Source organism: Symphalangus syndactylus, chromosome 3 (assembly GCF_028878055.3).
Source record: "Symphalangus syndactylus isolate Jambi chromosome 3, NHGRI_mSymSyn1-v2.1_pri, whole genome shotgun sequence".
Taxonomy (NCBI): Eukaryota; Metazoa; Chordata; class Mammalia; order Primates; family Hylobatidae; genus Symphalangus; species Symphalangus syndactylus.
Genome location: NC_072425.2, coordinates 104,725,548 through 104,749,014, shown reverse-complemented (window position 1 = coordinate 104,749,014; position 23,467 = coordinate 104,725,548). Strand labels below are relative to the sequence as shown.

Genomic DNA, 23,467 nt, shown 5'->3' with positions numbered 1-23,467 from the left:
TGTCATGACTTGATCCCTTAGCATTCCTCTTGGCTTCCCCCAAGCAAGTTAACCCTTAGATACACAGCTTGGCAGTGCCTCTCCAGCCCAGTCAAAGGACGGTTAGACCCCATCTACATGGCTGAGATTTGAGGAGGGTGAGTTTCAGTGTCTTGCTGAGAAATAGCAATGGTGCCAAGACCTATTATGTGATTGTGTCACTTGTGTTAAAACCAAATAGCCAGCCAACATTTGAAGACTTGATATCAGTGAACATGGAAATTACTTCAATTTGAATATAAAATATCAATGACCATAACTTGGCTTCTGTAGTCCAGGGACTTTAGGGATATGGGTTCTCCTTAATTTCATTGCAATTCTAACAAAATCATCTTGACAACTCTGGGTTTCTTATAGGAAATGCTGCTTGTGCCAGTACTAGTTCTCTATTGTTCTAGTATTGTACATTGCTTTGCCATCAACAATGCTCATCACTGAGATGGACTGAAAACCCTAGACATGGTACAGAGGAATGTTATCACATGGAATTTTAGTCCTGAAGCTGCTAGTCATGTCATCTTCACAAAGCTCATCTGTAAAACATGTTCCACCTTTTCTTTATTTCTTTATTATTATTATTTTTTGAGACAGTGCTGGAATGCAGTGGTGCAATCTTGGCTCACTGCAACCCTCTACCTCTAGTTCAAGCAATTCTCCTGTCTCAGCCTCCCAAGTAGCTAGGACTACAGGCATGTGCCACCATGCCCAGCAAAGTTTTGTATTTTTAGTAGAGATGGGGTTTCAACATGTTGGCCAGGATGGTCTTGATCTTTTGACCTTGTGATCTGCCCGCCTCAGCCTCTCAAAGTGCTGCGATTACAGGCATGAGCCACTGCACCCAGCCCCGACCTTTTCAATTATTCTTTCCTTTCCTTTCATGCCTTCCTCTCATCATTTTTCTCCCTTCCCTCTGCTTCATCACCTGCTTAGAAGATGTAAAGTTTATTTCTAGTCTGTTTACTCTGACAGTTTTAACATGCATACAGAACTTACTGTAGTCTTTCTTTTCCTTCCTTCTGTGAAATATTTGTACTTTAGACTACTTAAAAGTATCCCCATTTTATCAATATGCACTTTAATTCTGGCTTCACAAATATTAAGCATTTCAAATAGCTTAATATTGCTTAAATTATATGTATATTTAAATTATGGCAGTGTTATTTAGACTGTTAAAGTGAACTAAATATGGCCTGAGAAGGACTCCATACTTCTATATCTGAGTCCTTGTGGGCAAACTACAACCTAACTTAATACGTAGACAAGACTGAAAACCTGACTTAGCAGTATGCATCTGTAACAACAGCTAAGTCTTGGCCAATTCCAGCAGCCATACTTCAACCACTCATACACTGCTCAGTGTTCAAACTGTGTTCAAATAAGGCAAATACTGAGCTGTAACCAAACCAGTTGTTTCTGTACCTCACTTCCAGTTTCTGTATGTCACTTCCCTTTTTTGTTGATTAATTTGCTTCCACCACGTGGCTGCACTAGAGTCTTTCTGAATCTGCTGTGATTCTAGGGGCTGCCTGATTCACGAATCATTCATTGTGCAATTAAACTCCCTTAATTTGGCTGAAGTTTTACTTTTAACAAGACTAAACATTTACCACTTTTTTGCTATTCATTCCTGTCACATCTCCACCTGGGATCACTTTCTAGAATTTCCTTCGTTAAGGTTCTACTGGTGATACACCTTCTGAGTTTTGCTAGTCTAAAAAATATTTTTACCCTTGTTCTTAAAAGCAATTTTTACAGGGTATACAAGTCTAGGTTGAAAGGTTTTTTTCCTCCACATACTGAAGACACCCCCGTTCAACTGTCTTCTGGCTTCCACTGTTGCCATTTTTAGGTTAGCTGTCAGTTCAACTGCTACCCCTTTGAAGGCAAATTGACTTTTATTCTCTGGCCACTTAAGAGCTTCTCTCTAGCTCTGGTGTTCAGCAGTTTTCCTCTGATGTGTCTAGTCTGGATTATTTTCAATTATCCTACACCTGCAATTTGTTGCACTTTTTTCTTTTTCTTTTTTTTTTTTTTGAAACAGAGTCTTGCTCTATCACTTAGGTTAGAGTGCAGTGGTGCAATCATGGCTCACTGCAGCCTTGACTTTCTGGGCTCAAGTGATCTTCCCACCTCAACCTCCCAAGTAGCTGGGACTATAGGTGCATGACACCATGTCTAGCTAATTAAAAAATATATTTTTTTTGTAGAGATGAGGTCTCACTATGTTGCCCAGGCTGGTCTTGAACTCCTGCGCTCCCAAAGTGCTAGCACTAGAACTATATGTTTCTCTTCTCTTGCCCCTTAATGTAGATCACTTTTAAGGCAATGATACTGTACACATCTTTGGCACTCTAGCATCTAATAGTGTTAGCACTCAATATACATTTGGTGAAAGAATAAAAGAATGGTTAAAAGAAATTGATCATTTGCTGTTACTTTAAGGAATCCTTTTTTTCTGGTGTCTTTAGTACACTCAATTCTTCCGGGCATTGTTTTATAAAAATAATATTTTTCAAGCCATCTCCTTTTAATTTGCTATTCTAAAGTCCAAAGCAGAAGACCTGGCCTAGAGAGGTTATTGACTACACAGCATTGGAAATTACCCAGGACTGGAATAATATGGAAGAAACTAGGTATTCCTGCAAGAATCCCTTAGTTGACACTCAATAATGAAAAGTTGATAACAACTAACACATCATGTGTACTATGTGCTCAACTCTATCTTATATGCTTTACATGCATTATTTTAGTAAATCCACACAACGATCCTACGATTATTATCCTCTTTCTACAGACAAGTCAATGAGTCATCTGAAGCACAGGGACAAGAAGTTTAGTAAAAAGAAAAATACTTTTTTTCAAACTAAGTGTTGGGTACTATGCTCACTACCTGGGTAACTGAATCATTCATATCCCAAATCCCAGCATCATGCAATATACCTGTGCAACAAACCTGCACATGTTCCCTCCAATGTAAAATAAAATTTGAAATTGTTTTTTAAAAGTTCTTTTTTTTTCCAGTTTTTGTCTAATACAACCTTTAAGCAGAGATTATGGACATTACATGACCTGTAGTATTTTTCAAATGTTCACACACATTAGATACAAAACCTGACTCCTTGAGGTATACTTGATATCCTCTCCTTAAATTTCTAAAAATCCTTCCTTAAATGACAGAATAAAAGTCCATCAGGAGTAAGGCACAACATTTTTATTTATTTATTTACTTATTTCAATTTTTGATGTTGGTATATTTGTGAAAAGACTTGGTCACTCTCTCTCATACATCAAGAAATGTACACTTAGATAACTCATATGAATAGAATCATGCAGTATTTGAAGTTCTGTGACTGCCTTATTTCACTTAATATAATGTCTTCCAGGCTTATCCATCTCATTGCAAAAGCAGGATATCCATCCTTTTTAAGGCTATAATATACCATATTTTCTTTATTCATTCCTTTGTTGATAGACATTTGGGTTGTTTCATAGCTTGTCTATTGTAATAATGTTGCAATGAACCTGGTAGTCCAGATATCTCCTTCAGATATCTGATTTCTATTCTTCTGGATGTACACCCAGAAGTGGGATTGCTGGATCATATAGTAGTTCTATTTTAACTTTTTGAGAAAACTCCATCCTGCTTTCCACAGACTGTACCACTTTACATTTCTACCACCAAGGATCTCCTTTTTTTTTTTTTTTTTTTTTTTTTTTTGACGGAGTCTCCCTCTGTCACCCAGGCTGGAGTGCAGTGGCACGATCTCAGCTCACTGCAACCTCTACCTCCCGGGTTCAAGCGATTCTCCTGCCCCAGCCTCCCAAGTAGCTGGAACTATAGGCACGTGCCACCATGCCCAGCTAATTTTTTGCATTTTTAGTAGAGACAGGGTTTCACCATGTTAGCCAGGATGGTCTTGATATCCTGACCTCGTGATCTGCCCGCCTCGGTCTCCCACAGTGCTGGGATTACAGGCGTGAGGCACTGCGCCTGGCCTACCACCAAAGATTTCAATTTCTCCACAACCTCACCATTGCTTATCTTTTGTTTTTTTGATAATAGCTATCCTAACAGGTATGAAGTGCTATCTCGTTGTAGTTATGATTTGCATTTCCCTGATGATTAGTGATGTTGAAAATTTTTTACATCCTTTTTTCACATACGTGTTGGCCATTGGTATGTCTTCTTTGGAGAAATATCTATTCAAGTCCTTTGCTCATTTTTTAAATCAGCTTCTTTCTTCATGGTAGCACCAGCTGATGTCACATTCATTTTGTGTATTCCTTTCTTTCTTTCTTTTTTTTTTTTTTTTTTTTTTTTTTTTTTAGACACAGCGTCTCACTCTGTTGCTAGGGCTAGAGTGCGGTAGTACAATCATATAGCTCACCGCAGCCTCGAACTCCTGGGTTCAAGTGATTCTCCCGTCTCAGTCTCCCACATAGCTGGGACTACAGATGTGCACCACCATGCCCTGCTAACTTATATTTATTTTTGTAGGGATGGTGTCTTGCCTAGGCTAGTCTTGAACTCCTGGCATTAAGAGATTGCCCTGGCCTCCTGAAATACTAAGATTACAGACGTAAGGCACCATGCCCGGCCGTATCTTTGATCTTTGTTTCCTTGATAGTTGCCCTGTCCTACCCAATATACTGTGAGCAGGGACTTGGCTTTAAACAGCCATCTCCTAAAGGCTGGAACAGTGCCTGGCACACAGTAAGCTCTCAATGAGTGTGTTGAGTGAGTGAATTAATATGATTTACATTTTAAAGGGATCACTATGGCTGCTGTGGCAACAGTGGATTTAGGAGAGTCAAGAGTCAAAATAAAGAAAGCCCTGAAGAGGCTTTCACAGAGGCTCAGATGAAGGATAAAAGTAGAAATGGATGGGTGAGAACTACCACTAGGCTGGTTGTAAAACCACAGCATGTCCCTGGGTATCAGAAAACTAGAATGGCAATGTGTCCTCAAAGTAGACTAAACAATTGCTTCCTTCGGGTCCGGCTGTGAGCACATAAAAATACAAGTTGGTTTTTTTTTTTTAATTTAGCAATCTTTTCTTTTTGTTTCCTTTTATTTTATTTTATTATTATACTTTAGGTTTTAATACAAGTTTTTAAAAGATGATAAACTGAAGAATTAATCTTATGAGTACTTACATGTTACTAAGAAAAAAGGGATAAACTGATAAAACTGGATAAAATCTATTAACACTAAAAAGTGCACATGTCCTTTGACCTAACGACTTCAACGCTAGGAATTTATCTTTTCTAAACAATCAAAAAAGTATGTCAAAATATACATAGGGATAATCACCATGGCATTGCTTGTAATATCTTCAAACTAGAAACATAAATATTCATCAACAGGAAACAGTTAAACAAAAAAATTTATAGTTATTAAATAAAATGAGGAAAGAGCTTTAAGATATATTGTGTTTGAAAAGATTCTATTTGTGTTAAAACACAATTTTACTTAAGAAAAGTAAAATATTCTCCTTTCATTTTAATTTTAGATTCAGGGGTTACATATACAGGTTTGCTACAAGGATATATTGCGTGATGCTGAGGTTTGGGCTTCTATTAATCCTGTCAGCTAGGTACTGAGCAGAGTACCTGAAAGGAAGTTTTTCAGCTCTTTCCTCCTTTCCTCTTTCCCTTCCTCCTGTTGGTGTCTTTGTGCCCATGTGTACCCAGGGTTTAGTTCCAACTTACAAGTGAAAATGTGATATCTGGTTTTCTGTTTCTGCATTGATTTGCTTAGGATAGTGGCCTCCAGCTGCATCCATGTTGCTGCAAAGGATATAATTTAGTTCTTTTTTATGGTTGTCTAGTACTCTATTGTGTGTAGTTTCCACATTTTCCTTATCCAATCTCTTGTTAATGGTAACCTAGGGTGATTCTATGTCTTTGCTATTGAAAACATACATACTTTTCTGATGCTGATACTGGTAAAATTTTTGAAAGAGAATACTAATCTGAGCAGAAAGTTTTTCTTTTTTTAAGGATATATTAATATAAAATCTTAAGCAGTGGCTATCCTTTGAAGAGAATGGAGCAGTAAAGGGTAGAGAGATAATTTTACTTTTCTTCATACACCTTTCTAAATTACTTGATTTTTATAAATTATATTTTACTTTTTAAACTAAAAAAATCAATCTCTCTTTGAGATAACTGGCAGAATAAACAAGAATGTACTGATATATCATAACTTGCTTTCTGTGTTTATGAACAATAGCTCCATTGAATCATTTATACACACATTATAGATGAACACATGTATACAACATTTATGTATATGGATAAAAATATATTTGAATACTGTCAAATGCAGTGGAAAAAACCAATGCCTTTGATTATAACACAGCAGACAGAGTCCATATTCCTAAGTGACCTTCCAAGGTAGAGTCAAGGTTTAATTTGTGATTATAGAATTTGAAAACTTTTCAACAGTGCTTGATGGATCCCAGCCGTCATTGCTTCACTGACCATGTTTTGTACTCAAAAAGAGACATGGACGGTTCCACTGCTTCCTAATGAAGCATCATTTTGGCCTAATTAGCTGTGCTGCCATTTACTGTTAAATGATAAGTTTCATTCCATTCCTAAAGTATAATTTGTCCCCTCATTAATGCTCTGACAGCTCATATGGAAAAGGTAATGTTCAAAAGTAGATGGATACAACTTTCTTTTTTATGTTAAGTTTATTTGACTTTTATTTTTATGCTCCAGGGGCTTATGCAACAAAACAGAAGTTATGCAGGGAAACGGAAATACATTCTCATAATTCTTTTTAAAAAGTAGACATTGCAGATTTGTTTTCTTAGCTACATTACATTCAAATAGCTCTTTCAAAGGCAATTAATTATGCTGCCTTCACTTCGATCACCTACATCCTCTGTGCTATAACTAAATCTCTCTAAATGTTAGCATTTTAGAGGGGGGCTTTATTTACATTGTTTACTATATTTGTGCTAAACTATTTCTTACTTTAGGAATGCAAAATGTTTACCGTTTTCCACTTTTTTTTCAGTTGCAAATGTATTTCTAAAGCAAGTATTCTAACTGCCACTTACTGGGAAGTCAGAATAGTTTGCTTATTTTGCAAGTCAATACAGAAGAAAAACAGAAAGCCTGATTTTCCAATTTAGGTAAGGTTAAAGCTCAGCAGGCCTAAACACACAGACAGAGCCAACCACTCACCCTTCTTGGGTCTGGCATTGTAATGTTAACAACACAAACAAAAGAACAGAGGGAAGGAGGAAGATTACCTGTCTCAACTAAATCTAGGACAGTGGTTCTTCTTTTTAAAAGACCCACCTGGAGGGACACATACCAGGTTTAAAAGTACTGTGTGAGGTCACTCCTAGTCATTTGCATTTTTCTAGCCAACCAGGACTAGAAACAGAAAAGCTTTATTACTAAAAAGTGCTATCCTGAAACAAAAACACATTAAACTACAAAGCAATGCTAATGCTGTGATGCTCCCTAGAAAGATGGATCTTAACCTGCTGTGATGTCTGACCACGTAAAGGTGAAGTGGGGTGGGGCTGGAGAAGAGAGGTTCACAAGAAACAAAGCCCAAGACAGAATGGTGGGAAAATATAAATGAGGACCAACTAGACTTGTAATACAAGAGCTAATCAGACTGAAAGGAGACCAAACCACAGAGGTCAACATCTGCTGAATGAAATCCTGACTCTCGGTCTCTGAATGTAGCTGATACTGAGCTGATACAGGAAGATAGAGATTACTAGGTCACTTTCTTGCAACAAAATCAAGGTTCCAGAAGCTCAAAACATTACTGATTTTCTTGGTAATTACCAGTACACCAAAAACAGCATTTTGGAAGGGAGCACCAAGCCCTGTGGAATGCTTCTGAACTAGATTAAACTACTAGACTAGTAATTAAACTAACTTCATATGGGAGAGTTCTCTTGCTCAAACTTGAGCAATCCTGCTCATTTCAGGAAAGCAATTTTAGCACAAAAGTGGAAACAAGAAACTTCTGAGCCTCAATTTCAGCTCAGAAACCATGGTTGGCAGCCTCTATTCACCTGAACTACAAAATCAGGATACCAACTACTTCCAAGAAGTGTTAAAGGGGATTAAGATTATTAAATAATGTGAAGATGAAAAGCACTAAGTCCCAGTATTGTATCATTTGCAGGTAGTTTAACAGTCTCTGTTTCTGTATCAGCAAACAAGTTCCTACCATTTTACTCATGTAGACATTTCGATAACAGTCACTGCCATAGTACCTAAGTGCTTTTTACCAGACAACCCATTGAAAGACTCCTGGCATCTTGTCAAAATGACATGCTGCTACATCATATTACAGACTGCAAGAGCCTAAAAATTTAGAAAAGATGATTTTTCTTCAAATTGATCAATGCTATGCCTCATGACAACAGTGTTTATTTTTTACAGCTGGGTAATAAATTGGTAAGCAAAATAGCTATAGAACATTGTGTTACATTGTGGAATCACAGATTGAGCATTTTAAGTTCTACTTAAAAAATCAGCAGGTTTATTCCTAAGTACCACATATGCCTAAATATAAGGCAAAATTTTCCCCTGCTAAAATTAATCCCAGAAAAGAGGGCATCACTTTATATTTGATCTTCACAAAGTCTCAGATCATGGAGTACTCTTTCCAATCACTTGACCTGGAGAATCAGAGTACCATTCGGGGAAGGCAGATTCTCCTGAGACAGTCACAATTATTACTAATTCTGGATGTTTACTGAGGTCACTTGCAAAACTCAGGTTAGAAAGAAAAGAGTAAAAAAGTATTTCTGGGAGGAGGATCTCACAAATACTGTGTCAAATGTCAAAACAAGTCATTTCAAGCTTACTCTAGCAGTATAGTAAGTTGTTACATTATGGGCACCAGTTATATCCATTCAGAATTAACTGGGAATAGGAAAAAAGAAATTGACTGTTTTAATATTATGTGTCTATGGGATAAAATTTGCAGGAACCATATCACACATAAAAGTAAAAAATGCTTCAAATTACAAAGCTTGGGATAAAAATGAAGACAATGTATTCTGCAAAACCATGCCAACAGATGACCTAAAAAGTGGGTTAAATGGAAATCAAGACGCTGATTCAAAATTCATGAATAATTTTAATATTTCTTGATATGTGTTTATAGAAACAAAGCAGTATTAATTTTATATAATGTGACTGTGTACATTTCTGTGTAAATAAATGAAACTATCTTAAGTAGACATTTTATTTTTCTCCCATATCCCTAAAGGTTTACTTAGTCAAGCTAGCATAAAATGTTTTTTTTAAAAATTCTTCATTGAAAACTTGTGTATACTTTGTGTTCGATAAAGCCTTATAGGTTGGCATATAGGCAGACAGTTCTAGTAAATTCCATTATATCTTTTTGGTAGAGCAGTATGAATAACAAATTTCAAGAATCCTCTAGAAGTTTGGTTTTGTAATCATTCTGAAAAAATTTTCTAAATGAAAAATGATTAAGATTTATAATAAGACAAGGCATATATATATAGAGAAAACATGGATCGGACCATATGTATAGGATCAGAAAATAAATTATGATACAGGTTTCTCCTTGAACTGAACTCAGCGTATCAATAACAAATCCAAATAAAGTTCTAGCCAGTATTGCTGCAAAGAGCTGCACTGAACAACTCTAGAGGGCACGATTCCTATCATAGTCATTCTAGATTTGTGTATTGATGAGGATAGTTTTTTGGCAGATGGCAGGACAGGGCACCTCCTTCTAACTGGCATGAAGGTGCCTCTGCAGCTTGGGTAGAACATCTTCTCCAGGTGTAGAAATGTAAAAAAAAAAAAAAAACAAAAAAAAAACGGATTTCATGTTGAAGAAATAGTTTCTACATTAGGAGATGAGAAAGTAATCAAACAAATGACTAAAAAAAAAAAGTTACCTTGTAGATCCCAAAGAACCCCAGGTCCCGCACGACAGACAGAGCACTGACTCGGGGACCAGTGGTGATTTCTCCCGCCACTTGCAAACGGATCTTGACGATTTCTAAAGGATTTGTGAAAATCACCTGGGAGCCTCCAGCCTAAAAAGAACAAAAAAGATTTAGAATCAAAGCAAAGAAATGGTAAGGTGGGTCAGGAAGAGATGAATGATTATTCTCAAGGATAAGAATATTCTGTCCTTAAGAGGATGCAGTTTCAGCCCTTGTCCCATCAATCAAAATGGTTAGGGATTACAAGTATGAATTAAAATACAGTTACTGTCTAGGAAGAAGCCCTACGTCCTTAATGTGGAGGCTGAAGGAGGGCAAAGACCAGAGATTTCTGTTGACCTCCCCAAGTCCTCACATTGAAATTACAAATGCTCCTTGAAGCACAAACAACTGCCACCACAGGACTCAAAGCCAAGGGCACAAAGGCAGTAATAAAATAAAAAGCATTCGTATCCAAATGAGGAGACACAGATCGTATCCAAATGAGGAGACACAGAATAGAAGGGGGACTAGGAGGCTCTTGAATGATGAATTTCATGATTCTGGCAATGATTCAAAAACTGCCAGCGAACACGTAAACTTAGATGAAAGTTATTTTTTTCTCTTAAAAACTCAAATCGATGATCAAATCTCATTTTATGGAGTTGCATATTCTTATAATTTTTATTTATGTATTACTTGTGTACAGAATTGCTCTTTTCATATGAGATAAATGGTATGTGAAAGTAGCAAAAATATGCACTAAGTCAATTACCAACCAAACTTTGAACATTGTGTGTTATTTCATTCCAGCAATGGCTAGATACCTCACCTCCAAGATCATCAGTGAAATCTTTAAAGTACATGTAAGGGAAATTTTAAGCTAGCTATTTTGAAGCTAAGCCTATATTTATCACAAGCAATTACATTCTTTCTTACTGTACTTCAACTTGTTATTCCTTGTCACAGATATATGAAATTTTTATATCATCCAAACTATACTGTACTAATTAGAACTAGCTACAAGGATGGCCTTTGAAGTACTATTTATAAAAGCAGGAAAGAAAAATTAGAAACAACATAAATATCTAATGGTAAGGGATGGGTTCATGCATGGAGACACTATGCAGTCAACAGTGAAAAATGTTCAATATATACTTTTAAGTAAAAATGCTCATATGTTTAAAATACTGGTACACATTTCCCCCGCCATCCCCTACCACCATGTAGAAGAAATACACCGAGGTGGTGCTTCTGAAGTGGTGGGATTACAAATATCTTTTTTTTCCTTTTTTTTTTTTTTTAATGTATTTGAAATTTTTTCTATATAGATCATGTGTTACTTCCATAAAGAAAAATAAACACCTATACACAGTTTACCTAATATGTGTACTGTTAACGAAAAGAATCAAAGAAAGATGTTCATTAACTCTCTAAATCAAATTGTTTTTCCATTTTTACCAACTTGATACCTTAATCAAGACACTCTTGTTCTTCCTTAAGTGCAAATGAATTTTTTTTTGGGTGGGGAGACAACACAAAATACAAACCTGGGTTGGATTCACTAAAAGGCCCAAGAAAGGGCCTTACTCTAGGAAGTAGAGTGTGAGATGATACACCCAGAGGCTTGTGCGTTCTGGTCCACACAAAGACGTGCTGCTCCCTGCCCTACTGCTCAGAACAGCTCTGTTTTGCTCAGACGCTGCTGCTGCAACCTGCAGGTCCATGGGAAGAACAACCCCCTGGTTGTTTACAGCCCTTGAGTGTTTTGTGAATTTGCACCTACATTTCCCATGTGATATGGACTCAGCTATTTACGGCTGGCAGAATGATGAGTTGAAACACACCTAGCCAAGTAACCACGTGAGAGGCATAGTAAGGATTTTCTCTGTGTTTCTGAACCAGAACTCTTCATATGAAAATCTTACAAATAGTTAGAAAAATGAATAGAAATTTAAAACGTAAAGAGTGTTTTATGGGGGTAGAATTGCTGAGAAAGATTCACCAGGTTGGAATTAGCCTGAAGGCTGATTTTTTGAAGCTCAAAAGAGGGTAAGACCATCTCTATCCAGGGTAAAATGCAAAGTAATCAGAGAACACCAGTCTTCTTGGAAGAGAGAAGAGGCATACAATGCATATTCATCCAAGCACTGTCAACAGCAGGGAAGGAGGCAGTTGTGCACAATAGGTGTTCCTGTCCATTGTCTGCCGATTCAGCTATCTTTGATCTCTGCAAAAGAGGAACCATGGGTATGGTACTATGAATGGATAATAGACCAGGAATTGGAAGAGCGGCAGGCAGTGTGCTGCTCAGTGATCAAGTCATGGAGAGACCCAGACACCATGCATCTGATGATAAGCATCTTCTCTTGGTGCCATGAAGGCAGCGCTTCAGTCTCCCTATTTGTCAAACCATCTCACTTACTATGAAGATAAAAAGAAATGGAGAACGTACAGGAGCCAGCACAGTGCTCAAGACAGAGCCTTTACTCCAGTTGGTTTGTTTCCCTTTTTCTCCTACATTGATGTTTTCCTCCACAGACGCATGTTACAATCACTTGCAGACCTTTTTAAAATATAGTGACCTCTGGACTTCAGTCCTGACAGTTTAATAAGAATTTCTGCATCTGTCCTTGTTAAAATTTTCCTATGAGATTATTATGTGCAGTGAGGCTGAGAATCCCTGCACTACACCATCTGCACTACACCATCTCTAGAATCTCTGTCAATTCTGAGAATCAGCTTAACTGGCTTCCTGAATGCCACAGTTTCTAATCCCAGTCTTCCATATCATTTCACGAATAACTTTTATTTGTTTTACATCTGATCTCACAATAAACTCTTTCTACATATCCAAATGGTGCTGTTATGAAAGCGTACAATTCTTAGGTACAGAATTGTCTTATTATCTCTTATCTTTACTAACACTGGTAAAAGTTGCTAGGATTATATACAATAAAACAAGAACTTACACTCAACTCCCTGACTCCAAGCCAACCAACAGATACCAATTCTTTTAAAACAGAGTTAGTTATCACTAGGGATGATAAGGAGTCAAATCCACTTCAGAGAGCTGCAGGAGGCAGATGCACCGGGAAGAAAGAATGTAGTGATATCAAGAAAACATAATGATGTACCCATTATCTGTGGTGGCCTCTGAAAGAAAGAACCTACAGACTCAAAGTGGCACATTGTAAAGGTGCTGAAGATGAAACAGGCCCTTTGGAGTCAAACTGGAAGGAAATGAGAGACTCCAAGGCACCAAGAGAAGATGCTTATCATCAGATGCATGGTGTCTCGGTCTCTCCATGACTTGATCACTGAGCAGCACACTGCCTGCTGCTCTTCCAGTTCCTGGTCTATTATCCATTCACAGTACCATACCCATGGTTCCTCTTTTACAGAGATCAAAGATAGCTGAATCAGCAGACAACGGACAGGAACACCTATTGTACACAATGTCTTTGAGTCCCTCATCACTTGAGAGCTCTGGCTGTGTGAAGATACTGTTTTTTTGTGTGTGTGCAATTTTGTCACAAATCATTTCCCTATGACTTTCTGGAGTCTGTGGCAAGTAGGACACGGGAAAATATTCCATACTGAACTGGCTCAGTGTGGCATATTATATTTACAGCAGTAACACTGACTTTTCTACATGTTTCCTGGTATACTTTTTGTTATTGAAATCTTAGTTATCATCTAGTATCTGGATCCATCTAAGAGAGAAAGATAAATGCATACAATTATTACAGACTCACTTCTGCTATTTGATTTTTCATTTACCAAATATTTATAAGCAATTCAAAGTTTGTCCTAGGAACTGCAAGGACACAAGATGCTTTATTCCCATTCTCAAGGAGCTTGAAGTAGTAAGGGTAGAAGTAATGAATATTCATTAAACATCTATTAAGGGGTATTAAGGTGTTGCTTTGCATATATTACATATTTTCAGTCCACTCAAGAGGTACTTTTTGCAGATTTTACATAAGAGGAAATCGAAGCACAGAAAGATTAAAGCAACTGTTACGGGCTGAACTGTGTTCTACCAAAAGTCATAGTTGAAGTTCTAACTCTCAAATATTTCAGAATGTGACTATAGTTGGAAACAGGGCCTTTAAAAGAGAAATTAAGTTAAAAAGAGGTCTTTAGGGTGGGACATAATCCCATCCAACTGGTTTGTCATAAGAAAAGAAAACTGAGACACAGACATGTAGGACACAAAGAGAAGACACAAGGAAAAAGCAGCCATCTACAAGCCAAAGAGAGAGACCTCAGAAGAAACCAACCCGGTCAACACCTTCATCTTGAACTTTCAGACCCTAGAAATGTGAGAATATAAATTTTCTGTTGTTTAAGCCACCTAGTTTGTGGTATTTTGTTTTGGTAGCACTAGCAAACTAATATAGCAACGTACCGAGGGCTATATAGCCAGCAGGCAGAGGAAAGGATTTTCAATGGAGTTCAATAACTATATGCCTCATAAATACAGAAAATAGAACATGAGAACAGATAATTATATTATAAGAGCCAAGGTCCAGACAAACTGATATGACAGTTCAAAGGAGGGCAAGAGCTCTCCTGACTGGGAGGTGATTAAGCCAGTGAGAAGGTAACATGTTAGCTGGGGACTACAGTGTGACTAGGATTTTGGTAGTCCAGGCAGAGAAAGGCACAAAGGCACAGTGACAAGGGCATACCACACTTATATGGGTAATATACCCAGCATCACTTCTGTCAAGCGAAATTTTAATAAGGATGATAATTATGATGAGATCAACATCATCATCCTCTAGCATTTATTAAGGCTCCTCTAGCTTACTAAGTACCAGGGATTGTGGTAAGAGTTCTATAAGAATTCTTGGGCAGGGTGTGGTGGCTCACACCTATAATCCCAGCACTTTGGGAGACCAAAGCGGGTGGATCACCCGAGGTTGGGAGTTCAGGATCAGCCTGGCTAATATGGTGAAACCCCATCTCTACTAAATACACACAATTAGCTGGGCATGGTGGCGCACACCTGTAATCCCAGCTACTCAGGAGGCTGAGGCAGGAGAATCACTTGAACTCGGGAGGCAGAAATTTCAGTGAGCCAGGATTGTGCCACTGCACTCCAGCCTGAGCGACAGAGTGAGATTCTGTCTCAAAAAAAAAAAAAAATTGTTTTTTGGTCTTCATAATATTATAAGGTAAGTAATAAGATAAATAATAGGTCAGGTTCAGTGGCTCACGCCTGTAATCCCGGCACTTTGGGAGGTCAAGGCAGGTGGATCACCTGAGGTCAGGAGTTTGAGACCAGGCTGGCCAACATGGCTAAAACCCATTTCTACTAAAAATACAAAAAAATTAGGCAGACATGGTGGCAGGTGCCTGTAATCCCAGCTACTCAAGAGGCTGAGGCAGGAGAATCACTTGATCTCGGGCAGCGGAGGTTGCAGTGAACCAAGATTGTGCCATCGCACTCCAGCCTGGGTGACAAAGCAAGACTCTGTCTCAATAAAAATAAATAAATGAATAAAATCCTGGTTTCAGTGAAGAAACTGAGGCTACAAAAAGTAAAGGAGGCTATTTAACATGCTTGGAGCCATGTAGCTAGGAAGGTGAAGCTTGGATTCCAAGCTTGAGTGGCTGGATGCCAGCGGCACACTTACAGTTCTTATCATGGCAGCCTTTTGCTCTAGATGGCATGGAGAAGGGGTATGAAAGAAGGTGGCTGAAAATAAGATTGCTGGAGCCAACTCAGGGAAGGTCCAGGATGCTGCCTAGAAGAACAGGCTGCATTTTGGAGATGGTCTGTGCTACTATGTAGCAGCAGGAGAGCTGGTAAACACAGCTTAGGAGCTGTAGAAGTCTGAGCATTATCTATGCCTTGGGAAGATGCCTAAGCAGCAGAGGGGAGAGGGCTCATCAGGGAGGCAGAGCCTGAGGCAGGGATCACAATTAGGGTGTTAGCCGACTAGGTGAGTGATAAAAGGCCAGAATTAGAACAATCATATCTATACTGAGTAGAGGTGGCTGGGTAATGGATGCAACAGAGACCAACAGGGTTTGGCTGCTGAATATAGGGCAAAAAGAGTGGGTAAGCTCAAAGAAAGGATCCAAGTTTTTGCATCTGCGTAATAGGAACAAAGTGTTGGAAAGACGAATGACACATTTAGAAGGCAGTGGAAGGGTGAGTTAAGAGGGATGAGAGACACAGATGAGGGCATCAGCCCACATACATAACTGAAGGCAGAGGCTTAGATAAGGTGGGAGGATGAAGAAGAAAAATGGAAAGTGGTGAGAGACCATGAAGTGATGAAAAACCTCTGCTGTACACTGGTGGTACAGCAATCCAGGCACAAGAATTAAGAACAGGGCTTCCAGAAGTGAGAAGGCGAAAGGACCAACAACGTCTACTGACACAGGGAGGCAAAGTCCAGCACATGGGGTGACCTAGGATTGGAAGGAGGATGCTGGGGAATGAGAGAGCTGTGCAGTCTACTTACAGGGGAAGGGAAAGTGAGAAAATGACAGTAGTTTACGAGAGCAATCAGTAAACTATCGCAAGGACAAAAAACCAAACACCGCATGTTCTCACTCATAGGTGGGAATTGAACAATGAGAACTCATGGACACAGGAAGGGGAACATCACGCTCCGGGGACTGTTGTGGGGTGGGGGGAGGGGGAAAAAAAAAAAAAAGAAACAATGACAATTCATTTAGGGTAATTAAGGAGAAAATATCTAGGGGAAAGAGTGAAAAGATAAAACTACTAGGGATAATTATGCTATGCTTATGCATAACAGTACAAGTTCTGAATGGAGGAGTGAAAGGTAGAACATGAAGAGTTTCGATTTGCTTTAGTGACATACAGAGTTGGGGAATAAATTTGTTACAGAGCACAAACTGACAAATCATACTTGTCTTTACTATTTATGCTTTGAAGATTAAAAAAAATCAAACAGAATTGAATTTGGCACAAGAACAACTAAAGTTCTGATGCATAAACCACATCAGCAACAAAAGACCCCTTCGGAATCAATAGTAAAATAATATTCTGGCTCTCCATAGGAAGTTATGACTAAGTTACTGTGATCTGTAACACAGAAGAGAAGATGAAGCAGCTGATGACCACAGAGGTGAGTTCATAGGCTCACGCATTCTGTTCCTCAACTCAAAACAGGTTAGAAAGTACAGCAGGTGGCCATGTGTTTAAACAGGGCTGAGGGCTGCACATCTGCACTGGGCTGCATACCTGCACCTGGTCGCAGGGGAGCCAGAGCTGCAGGCAGCACCAGAGCGGGTTCTCTATTAAGAGTTACTGTGTGCACCCACGACTGTAGAAGATAAATTACTAAGTTCAGTGCCACATGGACTCTCACCCAGGCTATTATCAGGAACTGAGGAACATTTTATTGCCCACTCTATTAGTATTGAATGCTAGCACCAGTGTGAACAAATTTTTTGTAGCATTTTTCAAAAGGGGACCTGACATTCAAAAACATTATGTATCTTTATTAGAGGAGAACAATGGAACTGGTACACCAAAAGAAATCTTACATATTTTTATTCTTTTACAAGTGGCATTAATAAAGAATAACTTAACATGAAATGTATAGGATCAAAAATGAAGAAAAAATGTATTTTTTAAAGGCACATAAACATTTGAATGTAAGAGAAGTAAGTATCATTAGATTCAATGTTGCAAATACGTCACTTGGGCTATAAATTTAAAATGCAAATTTTCCTAAAAATGATTATAACAGTCAAATATTATAACTTTTTCCTAAGTTAATCTAAATTCAAAGCAATCCTCCTAAACAAAACCCCAACAGGGTTTCCTGAAGATGTTGGAAGACAGGAATATTCTGAATAAAAAATCGTGTAGAGGATCTTATATCAGTACACATTTACACACATTTATAAAGTGTCAGAAATTTTTAAAGTTTAGCAGAAGACTAGATAAATGGAAAGATCCAAATATGCAGAGTCACAGAATCACTGAGTATCTTTTTTTTTTTTTTTTTTTTTTTTTTTTTTTTAAGACAGAGTCTCACTCTCTTACCCAGGCTGGAGTGTAGTGATGTGATCTTGGCTCACTGCAACCTCTGTCTCCTGGGTTCAAGCAATTCTCAGGCCTCAGCCTCCCAAGTAGCTGGGACTACAGGTGCATGCCATGACGTCTGGCTAATTTTTGTATTTTTAGTAGAGACGTGGTTTCACTATGTTGGCCAGGCTGGTCTTGAACTCCTGACCTCAGGTGATCTGCCTGCCTCAGCCCCCCAGAGTGCTGGGATTACAGGTGTGAGCCACTGCATCTGGCCGAGTATCTTAAAAAGGTAGATAAAAAGTGCTACTTTGCACATAGTCAATGGTAGAGTGGACCCCTTCTACTTGTAGCTAGGAGTCCCTCGGACCAACTCGTATATCTGGTAACATCCTAATGAGTAATGCTATGGTTTACTCATATTTTTCTTTTAAAAGAGGATGACGAGCAGGCTGGTTTTGATGCATTTCAGCATCAAATTTTTTTTTTTTTTTTTTTTTTTAGACAGAGTCTCTCTCTGTCACCCAGGCTGGAGTGCAGTGGCACTATCTTGGCTCAATGTAACCTCCACCTCCTGGGTTCAAGAGATTCTCGTGCCTCAGCCTCCTGAGTAGCTGAGATTACAGGTGTGCGCCACCACACCTGGCTAGTTTTTTTGTATTTTTAGTAGAGAGAGTTTTCACCATGTTGCTCAGGCTGGTCTCAAACTCCTGGCCTCAAGTGATCCACCCACCTTGGCCTCCCAAAGTGCTGGGGTGACAGGTGTGAGCCACTGTACCGGGCCCAGCTTCAACCAATTCTTGCTTCCCAGAGGTCTCATCTTTTTCTCTTTATCAAGAGTACACAGTTAATCAAGAGGTCCTGGATGCTAGAGGAATTTGAGTCTGAAAGTACACTTGTGGAGGGAGGCCCAAATTGCTGCAAAAATTCAGTGGCTGGTATGAGACTTCTCTCTTACCAGTTGTGCAAGGATTTTTTTTCAAAGGCTCCATTTCCAAACTGTGATTCATTATGTATGAAGGATCTTCCAGCAGAGGGAAAGATATCCCAGTAGTGGACCCCAATTATTCTTTCCTCTCCAGAGTGCTTTTCGTCCTCCTTCCTTTCTTTGGCTTTCCTATGCAGTAGATTATTCCTATCATTCTGCCCTTTATGGGATCTGAAGGCTGTGGCTCTGCCCACAGTGATCTCTGCACTGATTATTTCCAGTCAGCCCTCTAACAATGTACACTTCACACATGTCTGTCCTCTAGATCCCTTTCCGGAAGGATGTGATTTTCCAGCTACTAAGTGGGAGCAGTCATCTTGAGACACTTTTCAAGAACAAATTACCCACCAGTGTGACCAGAAAGAAGAGATAGCTATAACTATTTGAATAACTATGGCCCTGCAAACTCTCTCTTCTCCCCTCCTCTCCTTCCTAGAGAAGAAGAGCCAGACATGTGTCAAGCATTTCTGATGTAGGAGGCACTGTGCTAAACTCTTCACAGACATCAACTCCTTCATTCCCCCAATCATGCTGACACAAGCTATATTATTCCCGTCTTTCTAGAGATGAGATGTAAGCAAGGGACTTCTCTTCAAGGTAGTAAAAGAATGTGAACCCAGACTTGCCCAATTTCTAACCCACGCTCAGAACCATTATGCCTAGTTGTCTGTTGTGAAAAAGCAGATTCAATAAAACAATTCATTTTCAGTTTTTACTTTCCTGTTTGAACAGAGTAGCTGCCTGAATTTTTGGTTAATCTGATCATATGAACTAGAATTCCTGTGACTTTAAGAGCTTCTAAGAGGTAAAGATTAACCAATGGATTCAGTGACATTAAAATACATCAAGTAATATGGAAGAGATGTTTTTCTAGGTACAATATAACTGATTTTCATCAGATATATCAAATTTTTCTTCGTAGATTAATCAATAATGAGAAAGCTAGGCTACTGGACAGTAAAATCCCCAAATCTGAATCCTTGAGGAATATTTTATTTATTTATTTATTTTGGAGACACAGTCTCGTTCTGTCGCCCAGGCTGGAGTGCAGTAGTGCAAACTCAGCTCACTGTAACCTTCGCCTCCCAGGTTCAAGAGATTCTCGTGCCTCAACCTCCCAAGTACCTGGGATTACAGGTGCTCGCCACCACACCCAGCCAATTTTTTTGAGACAGAATCTCCGTCTGTCACCCTGGCTGGAGTGCAGTGGCATGATCTTGGCTCACCGCAAGCTCTGCCTCCCAGGTTCACACCATTCTCCTGCCTCAGCCTCCCGAGTAGCTGGGATTATAGGCACCCGCCACCACATCTGGCTAATTTTTTGTGTTTTTAGTAGAGATGGGGTTTCACCGTGTTAGCCAGGATGGTCTCGATCTCCTAACCTCGTGACCCGCCCGCCTCAGCCTCCCAAATTTTTGTATTTTTAGTACAGGCAGTGTTTCACCATGTTGGCCAGGCTGTTTTCAAATTCCTGACCTCAAGTGATCCACCTGCCTTGGCCCACCAAAGTGCTGGGATTACAGGCATGATACACCATGCCCAGCCATGAGAAATATTTTAGGCTCAAAGATATATAACTAGTGACAGTTTTAATTTTATTCAAATAGGCTTACAAAATAATTATACTGATTTTGTCTAAATATAGCATGGTCGTCTCAAGATAGGAGCAATGGGTGCTTCACCTATCTGCCAATATAATCTTAAGTTCACATTTCCATATGACAGTTTTGGCTGCTGTAATTCGTATCAGAAGTCCATGATCTTCATAAATTCACCTTTGCATCCAGGAGTGCTGAGAGCAACCAGAAAGGGCAATAGGACTGTGACTACAACCATGTCAGCATGAAGTCCAAGCACCAAGCTTCTCAAACGCACAGCGTTCTACTGATATAAAGCATCATTATTTCCAAATGATCTGGTTTTTTTTTTTTTTTTTTTCACGTGAAATGGTCTTCACAGCTCAAAGTAAAATTATAGGTTTTTTCTTCTAATACCCTCTTCTCTGAAATGGGCTAGTCTGCAAAGAAACCAAACTGTGGTTCCTATCACTGCATCTTTCACTCAGTGTCTACATGCATCTATAAGCTTGATTTCTTCTCCTCCTCCTTATGGTTTTGCCACCCGAATCCCTCTTGCCATGTTACATAATGACTTCATTGTTGACACTTCTGGTTTGGCATAGGGAAGTGATATAGCTATTTATTTTTTAAAAACAGAATTTTAAGGGCTGGGTGCGGTGGCTCACGCCTGTAATCCCAGCACTTTGGGAGGCTGAGGCAGGCAGATCACTTGAGGTCAGGAAATGGAGATCAGCCTGGCCAACATGGCAAAATCATCTCTCTACTAAAAATACAAAAATTAGCTGGGCGTGGTGGTGCGTGCCTGTAGTCTTAGCCACTTGGGAGGCTGAGGCAGGAGAATTGCTTGAACCTAGGAGGCTGAGGTTACAGTGAGCCAAGATTACACCACTGCACTCCGGTCTGGGCGACAGAACAAGACTCTATCTCGGAAAACAAACAAACAAACAAACAGAATTTTAAGAAATCAAATATTTTAGAAAGGCAACATAATCCAGAGTTCTAATGTACAGCCCCATTTTCTCTAAGTACTCCAAGAACAATGGCCTTCACTAAAATGATAATATACTTTAGGTACAACAGTTGTGGACAAGTAGGTTTAACAGTTACATGTGCCTTAAAACTGACTCACCAAGGCTGTCTGCTCATTTTCACAATGATAGGAAATATCAGTAGCCTAAATACATTATCTAAAGGATAAGGGTTCAGGAGCTCCAGTTCGTATTTCCCCATGATCCATTTCCTTTCATCTGTATCAACAAAACAAGGCTTTCTCCAATGCTTCTTTATTAAATGGGATAGTATTCCTGAACATTTTCTTGAGACTTCAGGAGTCAAGTGAAAAGAACTCATTAGATAAAAATACAAGCCTTCTTATGCCTCCCAACCCCCAGTCATTCTAGTCAACAGTCTTGAGAATGTTCAGAGAATATTGTCTTGCATTAAAAAAAATTAAACCCATCATCAGTCTGCTGTCCACAGAAAACATGGCAGTATATTTTTTAATATAGCACAATTTCAACTATATTTTAAACTAAAAGCATTAAATATAACTGTAATTTAATCACCCTCCTTTAATTTGAATTCACATGGTAGATACTTATAGCTACTTAAAAAATTAAGTGGCAAAATGTATATGAAGAATATGTATCTTGATATTTTAATTATGCTCAATTGAATGTACTTAGATTTAAAGTGCTTTTCACAAATGACATGTGCTAAGAATATCTAATTGCACACTGACATTCTAAAATGTGTGCTTACATGTGTCAAAAATAGATTAATATAAAGTTATAGAATAGACTTTTACTTAAACCCAAATACATTATTTTGATTATCTGGACACAAACAAAATTATAATTACAAACAAGACATATAGTAATAAATGTCTAGTGATTTATGTTTCATTAAGATGAATACACAAGTGATGACAGTGTTTGACATTTGAATAAATCAGAAAATAAAGACTTGTAAAGGAATCTAAGGTTCAACATATTTTCCATTTACTTTCTTACTAACTCAATGTTAAACAGACATGAAAATAATTTGTATGTAGTACAACTATTATTATTGTATGTAGAGCTCACAGATAGAGATATTCAGCAAATAGCAGTGGATGGAGTAAATTAAAACACATTGCCCAACTGCAGTCAAGTGCTGTCCACAACTGTTCGCAAGTGCTGAAGATGGCATTCAGCAACCTCACAAAGAAGCTAGCAAAGATGAGGTGGCATGAGGTTGGGAGGCCACTCACCCTGTCCAGCTCTGAAGGGAAGTGTGTTGGGCCCACTGCCTTCACAAGATACATCATCACCCTCCTGCAATCAGAAACTTGAGTCCTCACAAACTGAAAGAAAGACCTTTTCTTAAACCCTAGCATTAGGGCTGAATTGCATCTCTCCAAAATTTGCATACTGAAGTCCTAACTCTCAGGACCTCAGAATGTGACTGGATTTAGACTTACGGCCTTTTAAGAGGTAATTAAGAAGAAATGAAGTCAAATGGATGGGCCCTAATCCAATATGACTGGTGTCCTTATAATTAGAGATTAAGACACAGACAACACATGGACTGAGGGATGACCATGTGAGGACACAGTGAGAAGGCGGCCACCTGCAAGAAAAGAAGAGAGGCCTCAGAAGAAACCAAAACTGCCAACACCTTAACCTTGGACTTCCAGTCTCTGTTGTTTAAGCCTCCCACTCTGTAGTATGAGGCATTTTGTTACGGCAGTCCTACCAAACGAATACACTAAGTTAGACTGTCTGACTAAATGCACATCTCTAAACATAAAGCAATACAGAATATTTTTTCTTTTGATTTGGTATGAAAATAAAACTCTTAAGTGAAAAATCTGTTACTAGATTATTAACAATATTGA

General features: G+C 38.7%; 1 protein-coding gene across 6 annotated transcripts in view; it reads right to left on the bottom strand.

The window, feature by feature from the left end:
- Positions 1-23,467, bottom strand: part of SLC25A13 (solute carrier family 25 member 13) — a 205,230-nt gene that overhangs the window by 16,860 nt on the left and 164,903 nt on the right. For all 6 annotated transcript variants that reach the window (XM_055272642.2, XM_055272640.2, XM_063634731.1 and 3 more), the window contains one exon: positions 9,966-10,106. In XM_055272642.2, the coding sequence (XP_055128617.1) occupies positions 9,966-10,106 (141 nt within the window). The remainder of the gene's footprint in view (positions 1-9,965; positions 10,107-23,467) is intronic.